Source organism: Peromyscus maniculatus, chromosome 2 (assembly GCF_049852395.1).
Source record: "Peromyscus maniculatus bairdii isolate BWxNUB_F1_BW_parent chromosome 2, HU_Pman_BW_mat_3.1, whole genome shotgun sequence".
NCBI classification, from domain to species: domain Eukaryota; kingdom Metazoa; phylum Chordata; class Mammalia; order Rodentia; family Cricetidae; genus Peromyscus; species Peromyscus maniculatus.
This window is the reverse complement of record NC_134853.1, coordinates 109,707,167-109,727,307: the sequence shown is the minus strand read 5'-3', so window position 1 is coordinate 109,727,307 and position 20,141 is coordinate 109,707,167. Positions and strand designations below refer to the sequence as shown.

Here is a 20,141-nt window from a genome sequence, read left to right as displayed (position 1 = left end):
GCCTTTTATACAGCATGCTGGCTATACATCCAGAGGAGTACTATCTAATAGAGAGAAGTAAGATTTTTACCATCAGCAAACAGGAACTATGAGATGGCCCCATCCACTCACCTCTTAAGTCTATGCAGTACGCATTGCTTCAGTATTATTTTTTGTCAAGTCCATGTGTGTTATATTTATGGTGTACAGAATGAGTTTAAAATCCTCAAACAGTATTCAAAAGATTGTATGGCTGACATATAAGATAAAGCATGTAGAGTAAAAAATTTATTGAATAGAAGAAATAAATTTACAATTACGGTTTGATAATTTAAAAAAATATAAAATTCTATGGTATTAAAAATAACTAAAATCATGTAGATAGACAAATAAGGAAAAGAACTAATAAATAAATTAAATGAATAAATAAACCAACAAATAAATAAAACATCTGAATCAATAAGCAAATGCCCTTACAGATCAATACAATATAACACAATATTAGGATAACTATCCAGGCAAGTTTGATGTCAACGTCAAAGAGTTCTTGGAGAAGGCCAAATCTGAGCAGTGAGGTGCAAGATCCCAGCCCAGGAGAGTCCTCTCCACTTTGGCTCAGGACTTACTCCTTCTCCTCAGTCAGTCCTGCCAGAAGCTTGGTTGAGGAAGACAGGGCTCTCCTGACTTCTGCTCTGACCACCTCCCAGGCACAGGGGCTGTGTTTCTTCTCCTCCAGGTAGACAGTGATCCTGTGGAAGTAGTTCCTCACAGCCACCAGGGAGTCTTCCTGGCTTGAAGAAGGTTCCTACACCTCACCCAGCTCCATCAGACAGGCTTGCAGGTCTTTGAGCTGGTAGTAGAGTCCAGTGCAGAATGTGTCTAGGAGGCTTGTCTCCCAAGCAGCAGATGAGTCCTTTGAGCTGAAGAGGATCAGGACCTGCTGGGTCAGCTCCTGCAGGACAGGGATGACTTGGGCCTTCTGAATCTGCTGGGCATCCACCTTCTCCAGAAGGAATGCAAAGTCCATTCTGTCCTTCAGACAGGAGAGAGGGGAGAGTCTCCACATTTGTGCCAGGATTGTGGAGGCTCTCTTGTTCCTGAGGTGATGAGTGTGAGGCAGGTCACATCCCAGACAGCAGCTTGACCAGTAGTGCATCACCACCAGGAATGTCAGGAGAGCACAGGGCCTGGCCATTGTGAATGCTGCAGATGCTGGTGGTCCTCTGGGCTCTGTGGTCCTGAACCTTCTTCTCTAGGTTCTCTGAAGTCCATCCTGGCTGGGTCCATGTGACTTAAATAAGAGAAAGCACTAGTTTCCATTTTCTGATTGCCTACCCATACTCTCCCATGTACTTTTCACTTTCTTTCAGTCATCACCTGCTTGTTTCTTCCCATTGTCTTTTTGTCTATTTTTGTTTTCATTATTGCTTCTATTGTCAATGCTCCCTTTTACAAAACTTCTCTAGAGTTTATTCCTGAAAGAAATTATGGTTGATATTTATATTACAGATATACCTTTCCTGTGAAATTACTCACTTTAAAGCATAAAACCTTACCTCTAATACTTGGCCTGGAAATTTCTAGAATTCATGCTGCAGTAGAATTTTGCTCGTCATATTTATTTTTTAATATAGCTACTTGAATTGTAATATCAATTTGGTTTCAATTAATTTTTTGTGAGTCTGCAGTTGTTATTTGAAACAATGACACATGTGAAATTCTTGTCTATGTTGGTTAGGGTTGCAAGGTTGAGTTATTTTATTCTAGTGGTCTTAATACACTTGAGTTCTTAAGTATATGAAGGATCAAATTTGGTTTGTATTGTATATTAGGTATTTATTGAGTGATCATTTGATGGTTATTTTGGCACAATCCACAAGATTTTCCCAATCAAGACTGAGATATTCATGTTGATCCCTGGAACTCATGGTGGGAGCAGAAAATTTATTCATGGAACTTGTTCTCTAACTCCACATCTTGCTGCACACACACACACACACACATACACACACACACACACACACACATGTTCACAAATCCTCATAAAATGTATCATCTTAGCTTTGCTCCAAGGAAAAGTTTTGGCGTTATTTTGGCACTGTTGTTGTCCTCTGACCTTAAGATGGAAAGGGGTGCTGTTTAGTGTTCCAGGAGACCATTCGTCTGAATGAAGACCATTCGGGGCGTCTCTGTGTTATAGCCATTGTGACTTCTACTGTTAACAATGTGTCTCTGAAATTTCTCTCTGTCATGGACCTATTTTGTCAGTGCTTCACAGTGCCTTCAAGTCAGAATCCATGGATACATCTCCCTCTCTGACCACCATTCCTGTATGGAGGATTTTTCTACCAAAGCCAATTACCTAAAACAGCGTGTACATATTTCTAGCTGTGTCTGAGTTTAGAGACTGTGATCCCTGTTTGCTGCCTTTTCTCTACTTGCCCTGTGACTTCTGTGGACTTTGATTCGACTCACACGCTCCACTGTACAGTGGCACAGTTTCCTCAGCTCTCTTCTTCTTCCTCTTCTTCTTCTTGTCCTCCTCCTCCTTTTCCTCTTCTTCTTTTAAATGATTTATTTATTTATTTATTTATTTATTTATTTATTTATTTATTTATTTATTTATTTATTTATTTATTTATTTATTATGTATATATCATATGTGACTCAAGGCCAGAAGTGGGCACCAGATCTCATTACAGATGGTTGTGAGCCACCATGTTGTTTCTGGAAATTGAACTCAGGACCTCTGGAAGATCAGTAAGTGCTCTTGACCTGTCAGCCATCTCTCTAGCCTCATTAGCCATCTTCTTGTACCCCACTCCCTGGGAGTGCTCACCATATCTTGATAACATCAGCACTCTCACACACTGTGGTGTTTATTTGCTTTTTAGTGCCCTAAATCGAACAAGGTAGCTGCTCTCATTTCAGTGGATTCATCAGAAAGGCTTTTTTGTTGAGCAGTGTGCACATGGTCAGAGGTCACAATCTCAAGAATCCCCAGATATCAACATCAGAAGACTCTGAGGTTTGTAGTAAAGTGTAAATATTCCAGTTTGTCCTTGTAAGATATAAGTGTTTGAGGTTTTTTTTCCCCCAATACTACTTTTGTGATCAATATTTTTCACTGAGTGCTTGCTGTGCCTGAAGTTGGGAGGTGGAAATACAGACCAGAAGACACAGTGATAGCAGTGCCTCTGATTGCCTATTAGGTACCCAGAAGTTTGAATTTACAGATATTTATCCAGTTTTACTTTAGTAGTGGATACTGCACACTCTCTGTCTTTGTCCATTTGAAAATTGAGCAGAAGAGCCTAGAGGGATTCTACCACATAATAGAGGTTCAGTACTGCCAATGTGTATAATTATTCATTTAATTTTTGTATGGTGATGGAGGCTCCATGGTGGATGTTATTTGTCTCTTGAATTTTCTTTGCATTGAATATTTTGTTACTTTCCCTTCCCCCACTTTCCTAGAGAGAAGATACTGACGTTGTTGGTGGCATTGAACTGAAATTGTGGTTTCACTTGAAATGAAATCAAAAGAAGCAAGTGTTGTCATCCCAGTGGGGAAGCAATAGCAACAACTTTCTGCTGCACATTGGTACAGTGTCCTCAGCCCTCTTCTTGTGCCCCTTCTCTGAGAGAGCCCACCATATGTGCCCCTCTCCCTCCTCCTCCCCCTGCCCCTCTCCTTCTCTCTCCCACTGCCTCTACTTGCTCCACCCTACCCTTCTACCTACCCCTCTCTGTTTTTGGCCATAGTTAGCTATGGTTCTTTAGAAGAACACTCTGATTTAAATAAAACAAAACAAAAAGAGGAAACTCTCTCACAAAACTTGAATTGCTTCATATTCTATTTCAGCTGGTGGTTATGCATTTCCATAAATATAATAATCAGAAAGCAAGATGTAATAGATATCAGTTGTAGAATGGCAGAGCTGGTTGATGAGGACAGAATGAGGAGCAAACACTGTGTCTTCCCATATCAGGGAGGAGGAAACCCGGGCTATGAGGCTAAAATATGGGGTCTGGGAAAGCAGGGAGGGACTGTGAGTATATCAGAAAGAAAGCTGTGTGCACATATATGTACATTATTATATATAGCATGTGCTGTTATTAAATAGTGCATCATATATAATATATATGTTTATAAATACTTCCCCTTCAGTGGTTTGCTAGGACACTGTTCCATATATAAAGTATATGTAAACCATCAATTCCTTACTGATTTCAGTTGCTAATACTCAGTTCTAAGTGGACTAATTGTAGTGGAGATCAGGCTTATTCAAAGACAGTGAAGGCTTTCAGTACTTCAACTGTCTACACTTTTCCAGTCACTCCTCCTGTCTTTTCTTGAAGTGTTGGTTTGATGATAGATGTCTCCATATCCGCTGTATTTCTCTTTTCTTCTTTCCTCGGAAGTAAACCCTGATGTTGGCCATAGCAATGAACCAAAAAATATGATGTCATTGGAAATGAAGCTGAAGAAAGGAAACAGCGTGTCATTCACATGAGACAGGAGCAGCAATAACATTACCTACTAAGATTCAGTGGGAAAGATCTATGTTGATTAAATACAATGATGCTCTGAAAGTGACTCTATATCCTAGGGATCTTCAGGTTCAATGCAATCTGTCTTAGTTAAGGTTTCTATTGCTGTGAAGAGACACCATGACCACAGCAACTCTTTTTTCCCCTTTATTTTATTTTATAATACCATTCCATTCTACATAACAGCCACAGATTCCTTTATTCTCCCCCTTCCTGCTCCCCTCCCCTTCCCCCCAGCCAACCCCCATTCCCACCTCCTCCATGGCAAAGCCTCCCCCAAGGACTGAAATCAACCTGGTAGACTCAGTCCAGGCAGGTCCTGTCCCCTCCTCCCAGATTGAGCCAAGTGTCCCTGCATAAGTCCCAGGTTTCAAACAGCTAACTCATGCAATGAGCACTGCCTGTTACCACTGCCTAGATGACTCCCAAAGAGATCAAGTCAATCAACTGTCTCACCTATTCAAAGGGTCTGATCCAGTTGGGGGCCCATGACCTACTCTGGTGATGGGATGGCCAAACACCCTAATAGTTGTGCCAGAAACCCCTCCAAGGACTGAGGAATCTGGATGAAGACATCCATGGCTAGGCCCCGGGTGGAGCGCTGGGCGTCTAATTAGCAAGAAAGAGGAGGTTTTATATGAGCAAGAATTGTTGAAACCAAGGTTGGATAAAGCACAGGGACAAATAACCAAATGAATGGAAACACATGAATTATAGACCACAGCAACTCTTATAAAGGAAAACAATTAATTGGGGCTGGCTTACAGCTTCAGTTCCCCCCATCATCTTCATGGTAGGAAACATGGCAGCATGCAGGCAGACATGGTACTGGAGAAGGACCTGAGAATTCTACACTTTGATCCAAAGGCAGCAGAAGGAGACTGCCACACAAGGCCTAGATTGAGCATATAAGAACTCTAAGTCCACTTCCACAGTGACACTCTTCCTACAACAAGGCCACACCTACTCCAACAAGGCTGTACCTCCTATGGTGCCAATCCCCATGGGCCAAACATTCAAACACATAAGTCAATGGGGGACATTCCTATTAAATCCTGTACACATAACAAAATTTTCTTAATTACATTTTTATTTATTTATAAGATTTGTTTATTACATATACAGTGTTCTGCCTGCATGTATCCCTGTAGGCTGGGAGAAGGCACCAGATCTCATTACAGATGTTTGTGAGTAACCATGTGGTTGGTGGAATTTGAACTCAGGACCTCTGGAAAACAACCAGTGTTTCTAACCTCTGAGCCATCTCTCCAGCCACACAATACAAAATTTATGTTATGTTTCTCCCAGAAGCATCACTTTTAGAATACATACAGACTGGGAGGTGGTAGGGCATGCCTTTAATTCAAGCACTCAGGAAACAGAGGCAGGTGGATCTCTGTGAGTTTGAGGCCAGACTGGTGTACAGAGCTAGATCCAGGACAGGCAGGAAAACTACACTGTGAAACCCTGTCTCAAAAAAAACCATAAACAAACAAATAAAAAAAGAGCACATATGGAACCATGAAGATACAAAAGAATAAAAGCTGTGTTGTGGTGTCACAATACCTGAATTCACATGACAACTACATGTCTACGAGTGAGTTACTGTAGGATTACTACCCCTTACCACAGAAACCTCTCACAGTCCATGGCAATAAACACAGAGACCCACAACTGATCTATGAACACAAAATAAAGGGCTGACTTCCTGCCCGAGGTATCATTGTAGAAGAGGGAGCAGAAGAATTGTAAGACCCAGAGACAGTGGATGATGACCACAGCAAAGCAGTGTTCTCGGACACAACAGGACAGTTGCACAAATGAACCATGACTGGCTATGACTGAATGGACAAGATCAGGACGGACAAAAACCCAGCTTGGAAAATGGAGGAAAGTTCTCTTCTAGCTGAGGAACTGTGGCAGTTGATAGCCTCTGAGAGAGAGAGATTCAGTTGTCCTCAGGGTTGGGGCCCCTGAAAGAAGCTACCTAGGCTCCAGGAGATGGCCCTGTATCCATGCACAACTGGAAGCTCCAAGAGAAGAAGGGTGAGAAGGAGGAGGAGGAAGAGGAGTAAGAGGACATGAAAAACCCATGAAAATTGAGATCTTATAGTAGTGGGGCAAAGGATTAATTTTAGAGGCGTTTCACTTTTCTTGGTGGGATTTATTTCAGGGATGTTTCATGAGGCTGTTATGAATGGGGTTCATTTCTTGATTTCTTCTTGATATGTTTGTCTGTGGTATTCAGGCAGGCTAATCACTTTTCTGTGATCTGTTTCTATCATTGTACATGATCTCACTCATATCTAGAACCCAAAACTGTTAAACTCATAGAAGTTGAGAGTAGATGAAAGGTTCCGGAGGTCATGGAGGTCAGAGGGAGGATTCCTTTGGGAAACATGTGTCAAAGAAGACTAAGGCACAATGTGACAGAAGCAAGATTCTCTGACTTCCTACCAAGCAGTATGCTGGCTTTACATACAGAGAATACTATATACAGGGAGAAGTAGAGGGACAGATTTAGGGTTTGTCTAAACACTATGCAGTGAACACTTGTATCCAATACAATTTTCAATACTCTGTCCTTTTGTAAAATTTTTATGGTTTGGAGTACCAACTAAAAAGATTGAAATATTTTGAAAAGATACAAAATTAATAAATCAAAAGTGTTGTATACAGCAAAATTGAATGGGATTCAAAATAATTTTATTGCATGTGATAGTTTGTTACATTAAAGAAAATACAAAACTATGAGATTTAATTTAAATAACTTAAATTACATAAATAGTAAAATAAATACACAGAGATACCCAAATGGATGCAGACACCAATGCCCTTACATATAGATAAAAATCATGCTGTTTTGCTGAAACATCTAGGTAGGTTGATTGAATTCATGTTAAAATAAATGAGTCTTTAAAGGATAATTTATGCAGTGTTGTAGCCCAGGAGATTTCTCACCACTTGGTGATTAACTTCTTCTCCTCAGTCAATCTTGCCAGCAGGCCGGCTGAGGAAGACAGGGCTCTCCTGACTTCTGCTCTGACCACCTCCCAGGCACAGGGGCTGTGTTTCTTCTCCTTCAGGTAGACAGTGATCCTGTGGAAGTAGTTTCTCACAGCCAAAAGGGAGTCTTCCTGGTTTGAGGAAGGTTCCTGCACCTCCACCTGCTCCATCACACAGTCTTGCAGGTCATTGAGCAGCTGGTAGAGCTCATCGCAGAGGGTGTTTAGGAGGGTTGTCTCCCAAGCAGTAGATGATTCATTGGAGGTGAAGAGGGTCAGGACCTGTTGGATCAGCTCACCCAGGAACTGGGTGGCTTGAGCCTTTTGGATCTGCTGGGCATCCACCTTCTCCAGAGGGAATGCAAAGTCCTTTCTGTCCTTCAGGCAGGAGAGAGGGGAGAGTCTCCTCATCTGTTCCAGGAGTGTGAAGGCTCTCTTTTTCCTGAGGTGATGAGGCAGGTCACACCCCAGACAGCAGCTTGACCAGTAATGCATCACCACCAGGAATGTCAGGAGAGCACAGGGCCTGGCCATTGCGAATGTTGCAGATGCTGCTGGTCTTCTGGGCTCTGTGGTCATGAACCTTGCTCTTTAGAGTCTCTGAAGACAATGCTGTGTGCATCTGTCTTATATAGGGGAAAACACCACTTTCCATTTTCTGAATGCCCCTCCCTTATTTCACAATAGTCTTTTCACTTTCTTTAACTTATTCTCTGATTGCTTTTGGGAATTTTTTAAAGCCATATTGGTTTTCATCTTTGCTTCCTCTTTCACTGATGCCTTCAGAAAGCTGTTTTACAGTTTTTTTTCTAAATAGAATTATCATTAACTATTACTCCACATTAGACAACCTTTGTTTGAAATGTACACATCTATTGTAAAGACAAAATATTTCTCTAAAAATTGTACTTCAAAGTTTTTGTAATTCATTTTATATTTTTACTTCTATCATTTAAATCAATATTTGTCTTAATGTATGGTATGATGCAAAACGTGTTCCTAAGTTAAAGTATTGATGCAATGGTATACTTTAAATTTTTCCAATGTTTAAAGACTAAAACTTATTTTCTTCAAATTGCATTCATTAATTCTACTATTAATTTATATAAAATGTTAGTTGAATTAACAGTGTATCTTAGTTATTCATCCAATGATTGTCATGCCATCATCAGGTCTCGGTGAGTAAAGGCTTGCTGTTCATGCTTGATGAGCTGTATTTGATTCCTGGAACCCATTGCTGAAATAAAGAAACTGACTCCTATAAGGTGGGCTCTAAGCACTTCATTCACAATTTGACAACCTTGTGCCTGCAACACACACTCAGTATATGCAGGTACACACAGAGCCCCCCAAATGACGACCATGACACAAATACACACTAACACAGAAACACACACTCACACACATACCATCAAACACAGATACATACTCACAGACAGAGGAGAGCATTGATACACCAGCACACAATTATACACATACATACACCAACACACAAATATCCACGCATATACACACTCACAGATAGACAAACACATGCACACATATACACATATTCCCACAATATGCACACATAAACAGACTCACATGCACATGCCCACAGACACACACATACACATATTCTCACACTTAATACAGATTTTCAACACATATACACACAGCTATACATGAAAACACACAAGCACACACCAATGTACACATTCTAACACATACAAATACATACCATAATTCAAACATAAACACTCACACACATGTACAAAATTCATATACACACATTAGTACAAACACACACACATGCACAATCACACGTTCCACACATATATACAACATACACAAACTAATACACAAAAACACAAATGTATAACCTTACACATTAACATACAAACTTTCTCACATATATACACAAACACAATACATACACACAGGCACACATGCACACACACTCAAACATACACATGTATAGTCACACACAAATACTTGCAAAGACACACACTCACATATATACACAAGAGTGAGAAGCTATTAAAAATGTCAAAAGTTAATTTTCACTTGTTTTGTCTCACAACTTTGAATGTTAACTGCATGGATTTTTGGGTCCACTGCATAGTAAGAAGACAATGGGACTCATAATGTCACTCACTTCATGGTGGCCAAGATGCAGACAGGGACAAAGTGTGTCCTTAGATGGAGCCCCAACCTTCCTCCAGCAAAGCCTCACTACCGAGTAGTCCACTCATCTCCAACAATCAGCAGGCTTTCACTGATACAGTTTATTCCTTGAGGATGATGAAGGGTCATGTTCCCTGTGAACACTGCTCCCATGAGTACCAGCCTCCAGCACAGGAAATCTGGAGAGACACTCCATATCCAAACCACACATAGGTAAAGTGTCTGAACAATCGATTTCAAAGGCTTAGGTTCTCAAATGCTGTGCCATGAGTACTATTACAATCACACCAATTGTATAATCATTTTAATCAGCACGTGATGTTTATCCTCATGCACAGGACACTGTAGCATTGTTAAGTACCTATAAACAATGTTTGTGTCAAATCATAAAAGAAGCAGTTCTAGCTCCTCAACGTCTCCTACAGCAGCTAGGGATCTGCAGGGTCATTTCTGTGTGTGGAAGATCAAAGTCTTTGTCTTCATTCTGTAAATAATAAATAAATTAATTTAAATAACCACAACAAATAATGTTATATTTATTTTATGTTATGTAAAAAACCCTTCTGCATAGAAAACATTAGAGTCACTATTCCCCTCACCTTCAAACTGCATCTACCTGCAATATTTACTTCTCTGCTGTTGATAATTTCTTTGGAAACCTGTCCCCTCATCTCTGTGTCTACTGACCCTGGGGATGCTTTCCCTGGTTGTGCAGAACCTTCCTAGTGCCTTTCTTCCGTCTCAGTCCATGGCCTTCTGATGTCTGTCTTGGAATCCTTACTCAGGAAGTCTGTCTTTCTGTCATTCTGTGGATGCACATGGATAACAGCACTAACGTGAATTTCAAACGTTTAAGAAGGTGAAAGAAATGTAGGAATCTGTTAAGCATGTTCATAGGGATGGTCTACTGATAGCAGAGTTCTTTAGCATGTGGCTCTGTCTGAAAGTTCATCAGTCCTCTAGATGTAACCAACCATCTTATTAAATAAGAAACACAGAACCAATGTAAAGAAGAAAGCCAAGATTTCAGAGCTAAGAGCCTTACCCGCCTGCTGTAGGTAGCCAAGAGACCTTTCTGAAAAAGACATCTACTTCCTGTGTGTTTGTCTTTATATAGTCTTTCTGTTCTGCCTTCTCATTGGTTGTAAACCCAAACACATGACTGTCTCATCACTGCCTGTTTGTACAGCCCTCAGGTCTTCTATGGTATTAAGATTAAAGGCGTGTGTCTTCAGTGCTGTCTGTATCCTTTTTTCCCCTTTTATTTTATTTTACAATACCATTCAGTTCTACATATCAGCCACGGATTCCCTTTTTCTCCCCTCTCCTGCCCCTCCCCTTCCCCCCAGCCCACCCCTCATCCTTGACCACACAGAGATATACCTAGCTCTTCTACCAAGTGCTGGGTTTAAAGACATGCGCCACAAACACACAGCCTCTGCTATGGCTTGCTATGAGCTCTGACCCCCAAGCAACTTCATTTATTAACATACAAATAAAATCACATTTCAGTACAAATAAAATACCATCATAGTCCTCCATTTCAAGAACACAATTTTGTGTCTGTGCACAAAAACATGCACACATATGTATGTGCAAAAGTTTTTCCATAACTGGGTAGTTATTTATTGGTCAGAGCCTTCATAGCACAGTCTCTTCAGAATGGAGAACCAGATGGTGCTCTTACTCTTTATTTCCACAGGTGACACATTACGAAGGGGTCCTCTGACATTTCTCATCTAAGGAATAAATTGTCCCTCTCAAGAACTACATGGCTGTGCTTTTTCTGGTCCTCAAAGTCAGGATCAGTGTTGACACCTCCCTTTCTGCTGACCCTCTTTGAACTGAGGTCTACAGTGTTCTTCAACCTGTGACAATCACCCAGACCTGCAGTGCTGGTTCCTCCTTGGTATTTATGTGTGTGTGGAGTCTGACCGCAGGATGGTGTTACTTCTAATACCATGGGACTTATTCAGTAGCTCTCAAGTTCATTACCACTCTCTGCTCCACAGTGAAATCTCATCCTCAGCCCTCCCTCTAGTAATTACTCCATGACAGAGGGCTTGAAGGAGGACTTCAGAAGTCATACTGGAAGTCCTGGTCTCTGGGTTTAAGTTTCATGTATCCTAGAAGATTCCTCTTTTATCTCTAGCTGTTCATGTGAAGTATATTTGTTTTCAGTTAAACCCATAGAATTGAGAGTAGAACAATAGGAATAGGTCGGGGAAGTCAGGAACAAGAAAGTCTGGGTAATATTTGGTCAAAGAGGACTAAGTCACCATTTGACAGGAGCAAGATATTCTGGCTTACTACTGCACAGCATGCTGGTTATATAAATACAGAAAAGTACTCTATACTAGAGAAAGGTAATGGTTTCTTTTTCATCAATAAATGAGAAGTGTGAGATGGGTATATCAAAGCATCTAGTTGTGTGGGGGAGAGCAAAATAGCTTGACCACACAGCTGCCATGACAGACTTTGAGGTCCAGAGACAGCTTCTGGCAGGCAACACCTGGACCCAGGAAAAGCCATAAGCTGACCCCTCCCAAAGGGGCCTGTATCTAAGGGGAAATAGCTAACATTTCAAACATTCCCTATATCCCTAGACAAATGTCAGTCAATCAGGGTCCTGAACCCTGGAAATGCCCTCACCCCAACCTTTGCTATGATAAAAAAAAAAACCCACCCTGCCTGTGCTCTGGGCTCTCTGCTCTCACTGACTCCTGTTTTGGACAGAGAGTCTAAGCTCAAGCTTGAAAATAAAGGCTCTTCACTTTTCCATAAGTGATTTGGTCTCTTACATAAGTGATTTGGTCTCTGGTGGTCTTTAGGGGTTCCTCTCCATCTTGGCATAACATCTGGGTGCTTGCCAGGATCCTTCAAGCCAGCTGAGAACACTGACCATAGAGCCTGACACTGGCCAACAAGTTTTCTGTGATTCTGTGATTGTGTTTGTGTTTTCTTGCTTATTTTCATTTGAATATCCTTTTGTAAGGAAGTACCTGCAGAAGGTTCTTTGGATGAGTTTGAATTCCTTTGGTTCATTTGTATCTGATGTTAATTTGTATAGACCGGGAAGGCATGACGCCAGCATCTTCCCTTTGGTTTTGTCTCCAGGTGCCAGGAGAGCTGTTTTGTTGTCTTGTGTGTTATAATTTTGTTCTTTTCCTGAAATAACAAGAACTGTAGACTCTTATTTTAGAGTTTTTGAGTTGATCAGATGACACTGTATCCCTGGGAAAATTGTTCGCCTTTTTTTTGAATGTCCTGCCTATATAAATGTGTGAATGTGTGAGAAATGTGGTCACAAGTGTGTATGTTTTATGCCTGGTTTATGCATGTGTTGTGACTCCAGATAAAAACTGTACATGGACAGCCTTTGGGGCTGGATGGCCAGCAGAAGGGACAGAGGGTCCCTTTGGTTGAACTGGGACAGACTGAGAGTCCTTCTGTCCCCCATTGCTTCCTTGCTCTCTGACCCAGAGCACATGCAGCAGCAGGTGGGGAGAGCACTGTTGTGAAACATGTCTGGCAGTGGCAGTCAGGTGGCCCAGGGGCTGCCATGGGAACTGGAGGCGCCACCTAGCTGCTGGGAACTAGGGCAGGCCATGAGCACCAAGGGGCCAGACATAGCAGTTTTGAGGCCAGGTCCCCTTGCAGGGAGCCTCTGGTGGAAACTTTGCCACATGGCATGCAGAAGGCAGGAGCTGCCTGGGGCCTCACATAGCTCTGAGCATGCCTGACCCAGTGCGCTGTAGGGCTCAGGCCTGATGGAGAACGGCCCCCTCTAAGGCCACAGGGGTCTTCCTCCTGAGGGGACAGGTAGGGATATGAAGTTCCATCCAGTTTGCCACTCTTGTGCACTTGATAATCTGGGATTAAAAACAGTTTTGTCCCCATGCTACACACTATCCCATCTCATCCAGTGCTGATTTGTAGTGCTCCCAAGACCTGCCATGGGGCTGCCCACCAAAACTGGAACCCATGGTGGGAGTGAAAAACTGATTCATAGAAGATGTTTTCTTACTCCACATGCTCGCTGTGGCATGATCTAGCCTGCACACTAGTAGTCACACACGCTTATGTGCAAACACATATGGCTACACACACATTCTTATACATATATGTACACACACTGTCATAAAGTTTATTATATGCTTTGCTCTGAGGACCAAGTTTCAGCGTATTCTTCACACTGTTGTTTCTCTGTCCTTAGGATGAAAAGGGATGCTGTACTGGTCTGTGGGTTTATTTCAGTGTTCAGTCCTGCAGAAGAGCATTCAGCAGAATGAAGAACAGACAGAGCTTCTCTGTGTTATAGCCAGTGTGACTTATACAGTTAAGAGAGCATCTCTGAAATTTCTCTCTCATGGACCAGTTTTGTCATCCATGGGGATGTGCTTCACAGTCAGCATCCATGTATACTATTCTCTGTCCACATTTCACATATTGAGAGTTCTTTAACCTATACAATTACCCAAACACAGAATGTAGGATCATTCTAGATTTGTATGAGTTTAGAGATTGAGATCCCAGGTTGCTGCCTTTTCTCTGAGTGCCCTGTGACTTCTTCAGTGGAGTTTGATTCTACAAAAACTCCCTACTGCACAGTCGGGCACATTGTCCTCACCCCTCCTCTTGTACCTCACTCCCTGAGAGTGATCACCATACCTTGATGACATCAGCACTCACACACAGTGTGGTGTTTGCTTGGTTTTTAGCATCATAAGTGCTAGAAGAAGGCTGTTCTGATTTCAGCGGATTTATTAGAAATGCTTTTGTGTTCAGCAATGAACACATGGCCAGAGATCAGAGTGTCAAGAAGTCCCAGTTGTCAACAGCAGAAGACCCTGTGATCTGCAGTGATGTGTAAATGTCCCAGTTTGTCCTGAGGACAGTTGCACTGAGTAAGTATTTGAGATTTTGCCATAATCTTGTTTTGTGATCAATATTTGCTCACTGACTGCTTGCTGTACCTGAAGTTAGGAGTTGGAAATACAGACCAGAAGACACAGTGATAGCAGTCTCTCTGATTGCCTATTAGTTACCCAGAAGTTTGGACCTACAGATATTTATTCAGTTTTACTTTAGTAGTGGATACTGCACAAACTCTGTCTTTGCTCATCAGAAAATTGAGCAGAAGAGCCTTGAGTGATTCCATCACATAGAAGTGTTTCAGTACTGCCAATGTGTATAATTTTTCATTCAATTTTTCTATGGTGATGGAGACTCCATTGTGGATGTCATTTCTGTTTTGATTTTTCATTGCATTAAATATTTTATTTCTTTTTTCCACTTTCCTAGAGAGAAGATACTGAAGTTGTGGGTGGCATTGAACTGAAATTGTGGTGTCACTTGAAATGAAAGCAAAACAAAGGAAGTGATGTTATCCCAGTGGGGATGCAATAGCAACAATGTTAAGAGTGTTCAACTCAAAAGTCCAAAGGCTATAAAAAAAAGTTATTTCACATCAAACTGAGTGCATTTAGGAATGTGAACGGCAGAGTCAATGCAATCACACTCAAAATTTCAATTATTTTCTTCCCAGCAACACCAATCTTAAGACATTTGTGGAAACAGGAAGCTGCTAGAGAGCAGGAATGTCAAGAATAAGAGCAAGGGCCATGGTGTCAAAAGGCCTGATTTTATACATCACCCTCCACATCTCAAAGAGGATAAGTGCATCTCTCAGTGCTCCTCATAGGAGGTTCTTCTGCAAATAGGTGACTGGGGACAGACTCTTACAAGTGGTCAATGTACAGGGAATAGGTGTCTGAGCAAAGACCAGTATGGCTTTCCTGGCATCCATAGTGCAGTACTCTTTACACAATAGCTGGCTCGAAGATGCTGGTTCCCAGAGACACTTTCTGACTGTAGGAAACAGGGGTTTGTAGACACAATATAGTAGCTGCAGGTCCATATTGATAGCGGCTGTGACTGCATGCACAGTCTGAGTATGATGGAGACAGATAAAAATCCCAGTTTCAAGCAGGGGACATGTCAGGAAATCCCAGTCCAAGATGATGAACTATTTTCAACTGATGGCTGCAGGGAGAGGAAGATTGAGTTATCCTCAGTAATGGGGCCCCTGAGGGGTTGCCCGTGTCCACTAGAAGACGGTGTATCCATGGACCACTGGCAACAGTTAGCAAAGAGATTCCTAGTCCAGGCACTGGGCTGAACTCCTGGAGTTCAGTAGAAGAGAGGGAGGTGGGATCCTAGAAGGAAGGGGGAAGGAGAGTCAAGATCATAATAGGGAAAACCAGAGAGATAGCTCACCTGAGCTAGTGGGATCACAGGGACACTGGAATGACTGCTGGCAGACCTGCATGGGACCCGACTAGGCCCCCTGAATGAGTCTGACACTTGTGTGGCAGTGGGATCAGGACTTGTCCCAAGTGCAAGAACTGGCTTGGGGGAGCCCAAACCCTATGCTGGGACACCTTGCTCAGCCTTGAATCATTGGGGAGCTATGCTCAACCTGGTATGCCACACTTTGTTGACTACCCAAGGGAGGACTTATCTTTTCTGAGGAGTTGTTGGGTAATGGGGTTGATGCCTGTAAGGTTAGATTTATTTCAGGGTATGTTTTTTGAGGCTGTTATGAAGGAAATTTACCGTGGATAATCCTAAGTTCAACCTGTCACCAGATAGGATTATGTGGAAAGAAGGGAACTCACCAGGGAAGATGTCTCTACAGAATCAAACTGGAGACCAGTCTCTAAATCATTAATAACTGATTACTGCTGTAGGAGTGTCCAGCCCACTGTGGGTGATCCAGCCCCTGGGCAGGTGGTCCTGATGAGTATTTGAAAGCAGGCTGAGCATGCCCTGAAGCATCAAGGCAGGAGACAGTGTGTTCCTCCATGACATCTATATCAGGCCCTGCCTTCAGGTTCCTGCCCTGTTGAAGATCCTGCTAAAGCTCTCTCAGTGATGGAATGTGCTGTGATTTTAAACTATAATAAAATATTTCTACCCCTAAATGCTTTAGATCATGATATTCTGTCTCAGCAATTGAAGCCATCACCTAACAGGGCTGACACTGAATTTTTTCTTTTCAAATGTCTCACTTTTTTAATGGTATGTAGGAAGATCCTCATTTGTTTTGTAATTTATTTTACTTTGGTTTTATGGTCTCCCTCATCTTTGGAATCCAATCGAGTTCATCTGATAGAAGTTGGGAGTCAAATGTTAGTTAATGGAGGCCAGAGAGGTCAGGGAGAATTGTAGTTCAGGAGGACTAAGGCACAATGGAACACAAGCAAGATGTTCTGGTTGCCTTCTGTACAGCATGCTGGCTATCCATCCAGAGGAGTACTGTCTAATGGAGAGATGTATGATTTTTACCATCAGCGAAAGGAACTACTAGATGGCTGCATCAACTCACCTCTTAAGTCTAAGCAGTACACATTGCTTCAGTATTATTTCCTACCACATCCAGTTGTGTTACATTTATGACGTACAGAATGAGTTTAGAAGCATCGAACAGTTTTCAAAAGATCATGTGAATGACACATAAGATTCAGCATGTATAGTAAAAATTTTATTGAATAGAAGAAATAAATTAACAATAAAGGTATGATAATTAAAAGGAAATATAAAATTCTATGGTATAAAAAATAACTAAAATCATGTAGATAGACAAACAAGCAGAAGACCTAATAAATAAATAAAACAAATAAATAAAACAACAAACAAACAAAATATCTGAATCAATAAGCAAATGCTCTTACAGATCAACACAATATAACCCAATATTAGGATAACTATCCACGTAACCTTGATGTCAACGTCAAAGAGTTCTTTGAGAAGGCCAAATCTGAGCAGTGAGGTGCAAGATCCAAGTCCAGGAGAGTCCTCTCCACTTTGGCTCAGGACTTACTCCTTCTCCTCAGTCAGCCCTGCCAGCAGCTTGGCTGAGGAAGATAGTGCTCTCCTGAATTCTGCTCTGACCACTTCCCAGGCACAGGGACTGTGTTTCTTCTCCTTCAGGTAGACAGTGATCCTGTGGAAGTAATTTCTCACAGCCACCAGGGAGTCTTCCTGGCTCGAGGAAGGTTCCTGTACCTCACTCAGCTCCATCACACAGGCTTGCAGGTCTTTGAGCTGGTGGTGGAGGTCAGTGCAGAATGTGTCTAGGAGGCTTGTCTCCCAAGCAGCAGATGAGTCCTTTGAGCTGAAGAGGATCAGGACCTGCTGGGTCAGCTCCTGCAGGGCAGGGATGGCTTGGGCCTTCTGGATCTGCTGGGCATCCACCTTCTCCAGAGGGAATGCAAAGTCCACTCTGTCCTTGAGGCAGGAGAGAGGGGAGAGTCTCCTCATTTGTCCCAGGATTGTGGAGACTCTCTTGTTCCTGAGGTGATGAGTCTGAGGCAGGTCACATCCCAGACAGCAGCTTGACCAGAAGTGCATCACCACCAGGAATGTCAGGAGAGCACAGGGCCTGGCCATTGTGAATGTTGCAGATGCTGGTGGTCCTCTGGGCTCTGTGGTGCTGAACCTTCCCCTCTAGGTTCTCTGAAGTCCATCCTGCCTGGGTCCATGTGTCTTAAATAAGAGAAAGCACTAGTTTCCATTTTCTGAATGCCCTCCCAGTACTCTCCCATGTACTTTTCACTTTCTTTCAGTCATTCTCTGCTTGTTTCTGGTCATTTTTTTCTCGCCATTTTTATTTTCATTATTGCTTCCAATTTTAATGCTCCCCCTCAACAAACCTTTTCTAGAGTTTATTCCTGAAAGAAATTGTGATTGATATTTATATTACAGATATACCTTTCCTGTGTGAAATCACTTGTCTGTAAAGTGTAAAATCTTACCTCTAGTACTTGGCCTGGAAATTTCTTGAATTTCATGCTGCAGTTGAAGTTTGTGCTTCATATATTTCTTAATATAGCTACTTGAATTGTAATGTCAATTTTGTTTCAGCTAATATTTGTGAGTCTATAGGGGTTATATGAAACAATGGCACATGTGATATTCTTGTGTATGTTGGTTAGGGTTGCGAGTTTGAGTTATTTTACTCTAGTTATCTTAATACACTTGAGTTCTTAAGTATATGAAGGATCAAATTTGGTTTGTATTTTATATTAGATATTTATTGAATGATCATTTGGTGGTTATTATGGCACAATCAACAAGAGCTTCCCGATCAAGACTGACATATTCATGTTCATCTTTAGAACTCATGGTGGGACCAGAAATCTTATTCATGGAAGTTGTTCTCTCACTCCACATTTTTGCTGCACACACACATATGTTCACATAAACTCATGAAATGTATCATGTATGCTTTGCTTTAAGGAAAAGTTTCGGGGTTATTTTGCCACTTTTGGTGTCCCCTCACCTTAAGATGGGAAGGTATGCCGTTTAGTGTTCCAGGAGACCATTCGTCTGAATGAATACCATTCGGGGCTTCTCTGTGTTATAGCCATTGTGACTTCTACTGTTAACAGTGTGTCTCTGAAATTTCTCTCTGTCATGGACCTATTTTGTCTGCCTGGGTTTGTGCTTCACATTGTCTTCAACGTCAGGATCCATGGATACATCTCCCTTTCTGCCCATCATTCCCGTATGCAGGATCTTTCAACCAAAGCCAATTACCTAAAACAGCATGCATATTTTTCTAGCTGTGTCTGACTCAAAGATTGTGATACCTGATTGCTGCCTTTTCTATACTTGACTTCTGTAGAGTTTGAGTCGACTCACACTCTCTGCCCCACAGTGGCACAGTGTCCTCAGCTGTCTTCTTCTTCTTCCTTTTCTCGTCCTCCTCCTCCTTTTCCGCTTCTTCTTTTAAATGATGTATTTATTTATTTATTTATTTATTTATTTATTTATTTATTTATTCATTTATTCATTTATTATGTATATATCATATGTGACTTTAGGCCAGAAGTGGGCACAATATCTCATTACAGATGGTTATGTGCCACCATGTTGTTTATGGAAATTGAACTCAGGACCTCTGGAAGATCAGTAAGTGCTCTTGACCTGTCAGCCATCTCTACAGTCTCCTTAGCTCTCTTCTTGTACCCCACTCCCTGGGAGTGCTCACCATATCTTCATAACATCAGCACTCACATAACCTGTGGTGTTTGTTTGCTTTTTAGCGCCCTAAATCCAACAAGGTGCCTGCTCTCATTTCAGTGGATTCATCAGAAAGGCTTTTCTATTGAGCAGTGTGCACATGGCCAGAGGTCAGAATCTCAAGAATCCCCAGATGTCAACATCAGAAGACTCTGAGGTTTGTAGTAAAGTGTAAATATCCCAGGTTGTCCTTGTAAGATATAAGTGTTTGAGGTTTTTTTTCCCAATACAACTTTTCTGATCAATATTTTTCACTGAGTGCTTGCTGTGCCTGAAGTTGGGAGGTGGAAATACAGACCAAAAGACACAGTGATAGCAGTGCCTCTGATTGCCTGTTAGTTACCCAGA

The 20,141-nt window shown here is 41.8% G+C and overlaps 2 protein-coding genes and 1 pseudogene across 2 annotated transcripts; all 3 read right to left on the bottom strand.

The window, feature by feature from the left end:
* Nucleotides 1–601: 601 nt before the first annotated feature.
* On the bottom strand, nt 602–1,174 carry LOC102912108 (interferon alpha-12-like; annotated as a pseudogene).
* A 6,316-nt stretch (nt 1,175–7,490) lies between these two features.
* Nucleotides 7,491–8,072, bottom strand: LOC102913366 (interferon alpha-13-like). Its single transcript, XM_006974053.3, has one exon. It carries the CDS (start codon nt 8,070–8,072, stop codon nt 7,491–7,493), a length of 582 nt encoding a protein of 193 aa, XP_006974115.3.
* Nucleotides 8,073–17,585: 9,513 nt separating this feature from the next.
* LOC102919239 (interferon alpha-12-like) lies at nt 17,586–18,158 on the bottom strand. The gene has a single exon (XM_006973991.3). The coding sequence runs from the start codon at nt 18,156–18,158 to the stop codon at nt 17,586–17,588; it is 573 nt and encodes a 190-aa protein (XP_006974053.3).
* Nucleotides 18,159–20,141: the final 1,983 nt, after the last annotated feature.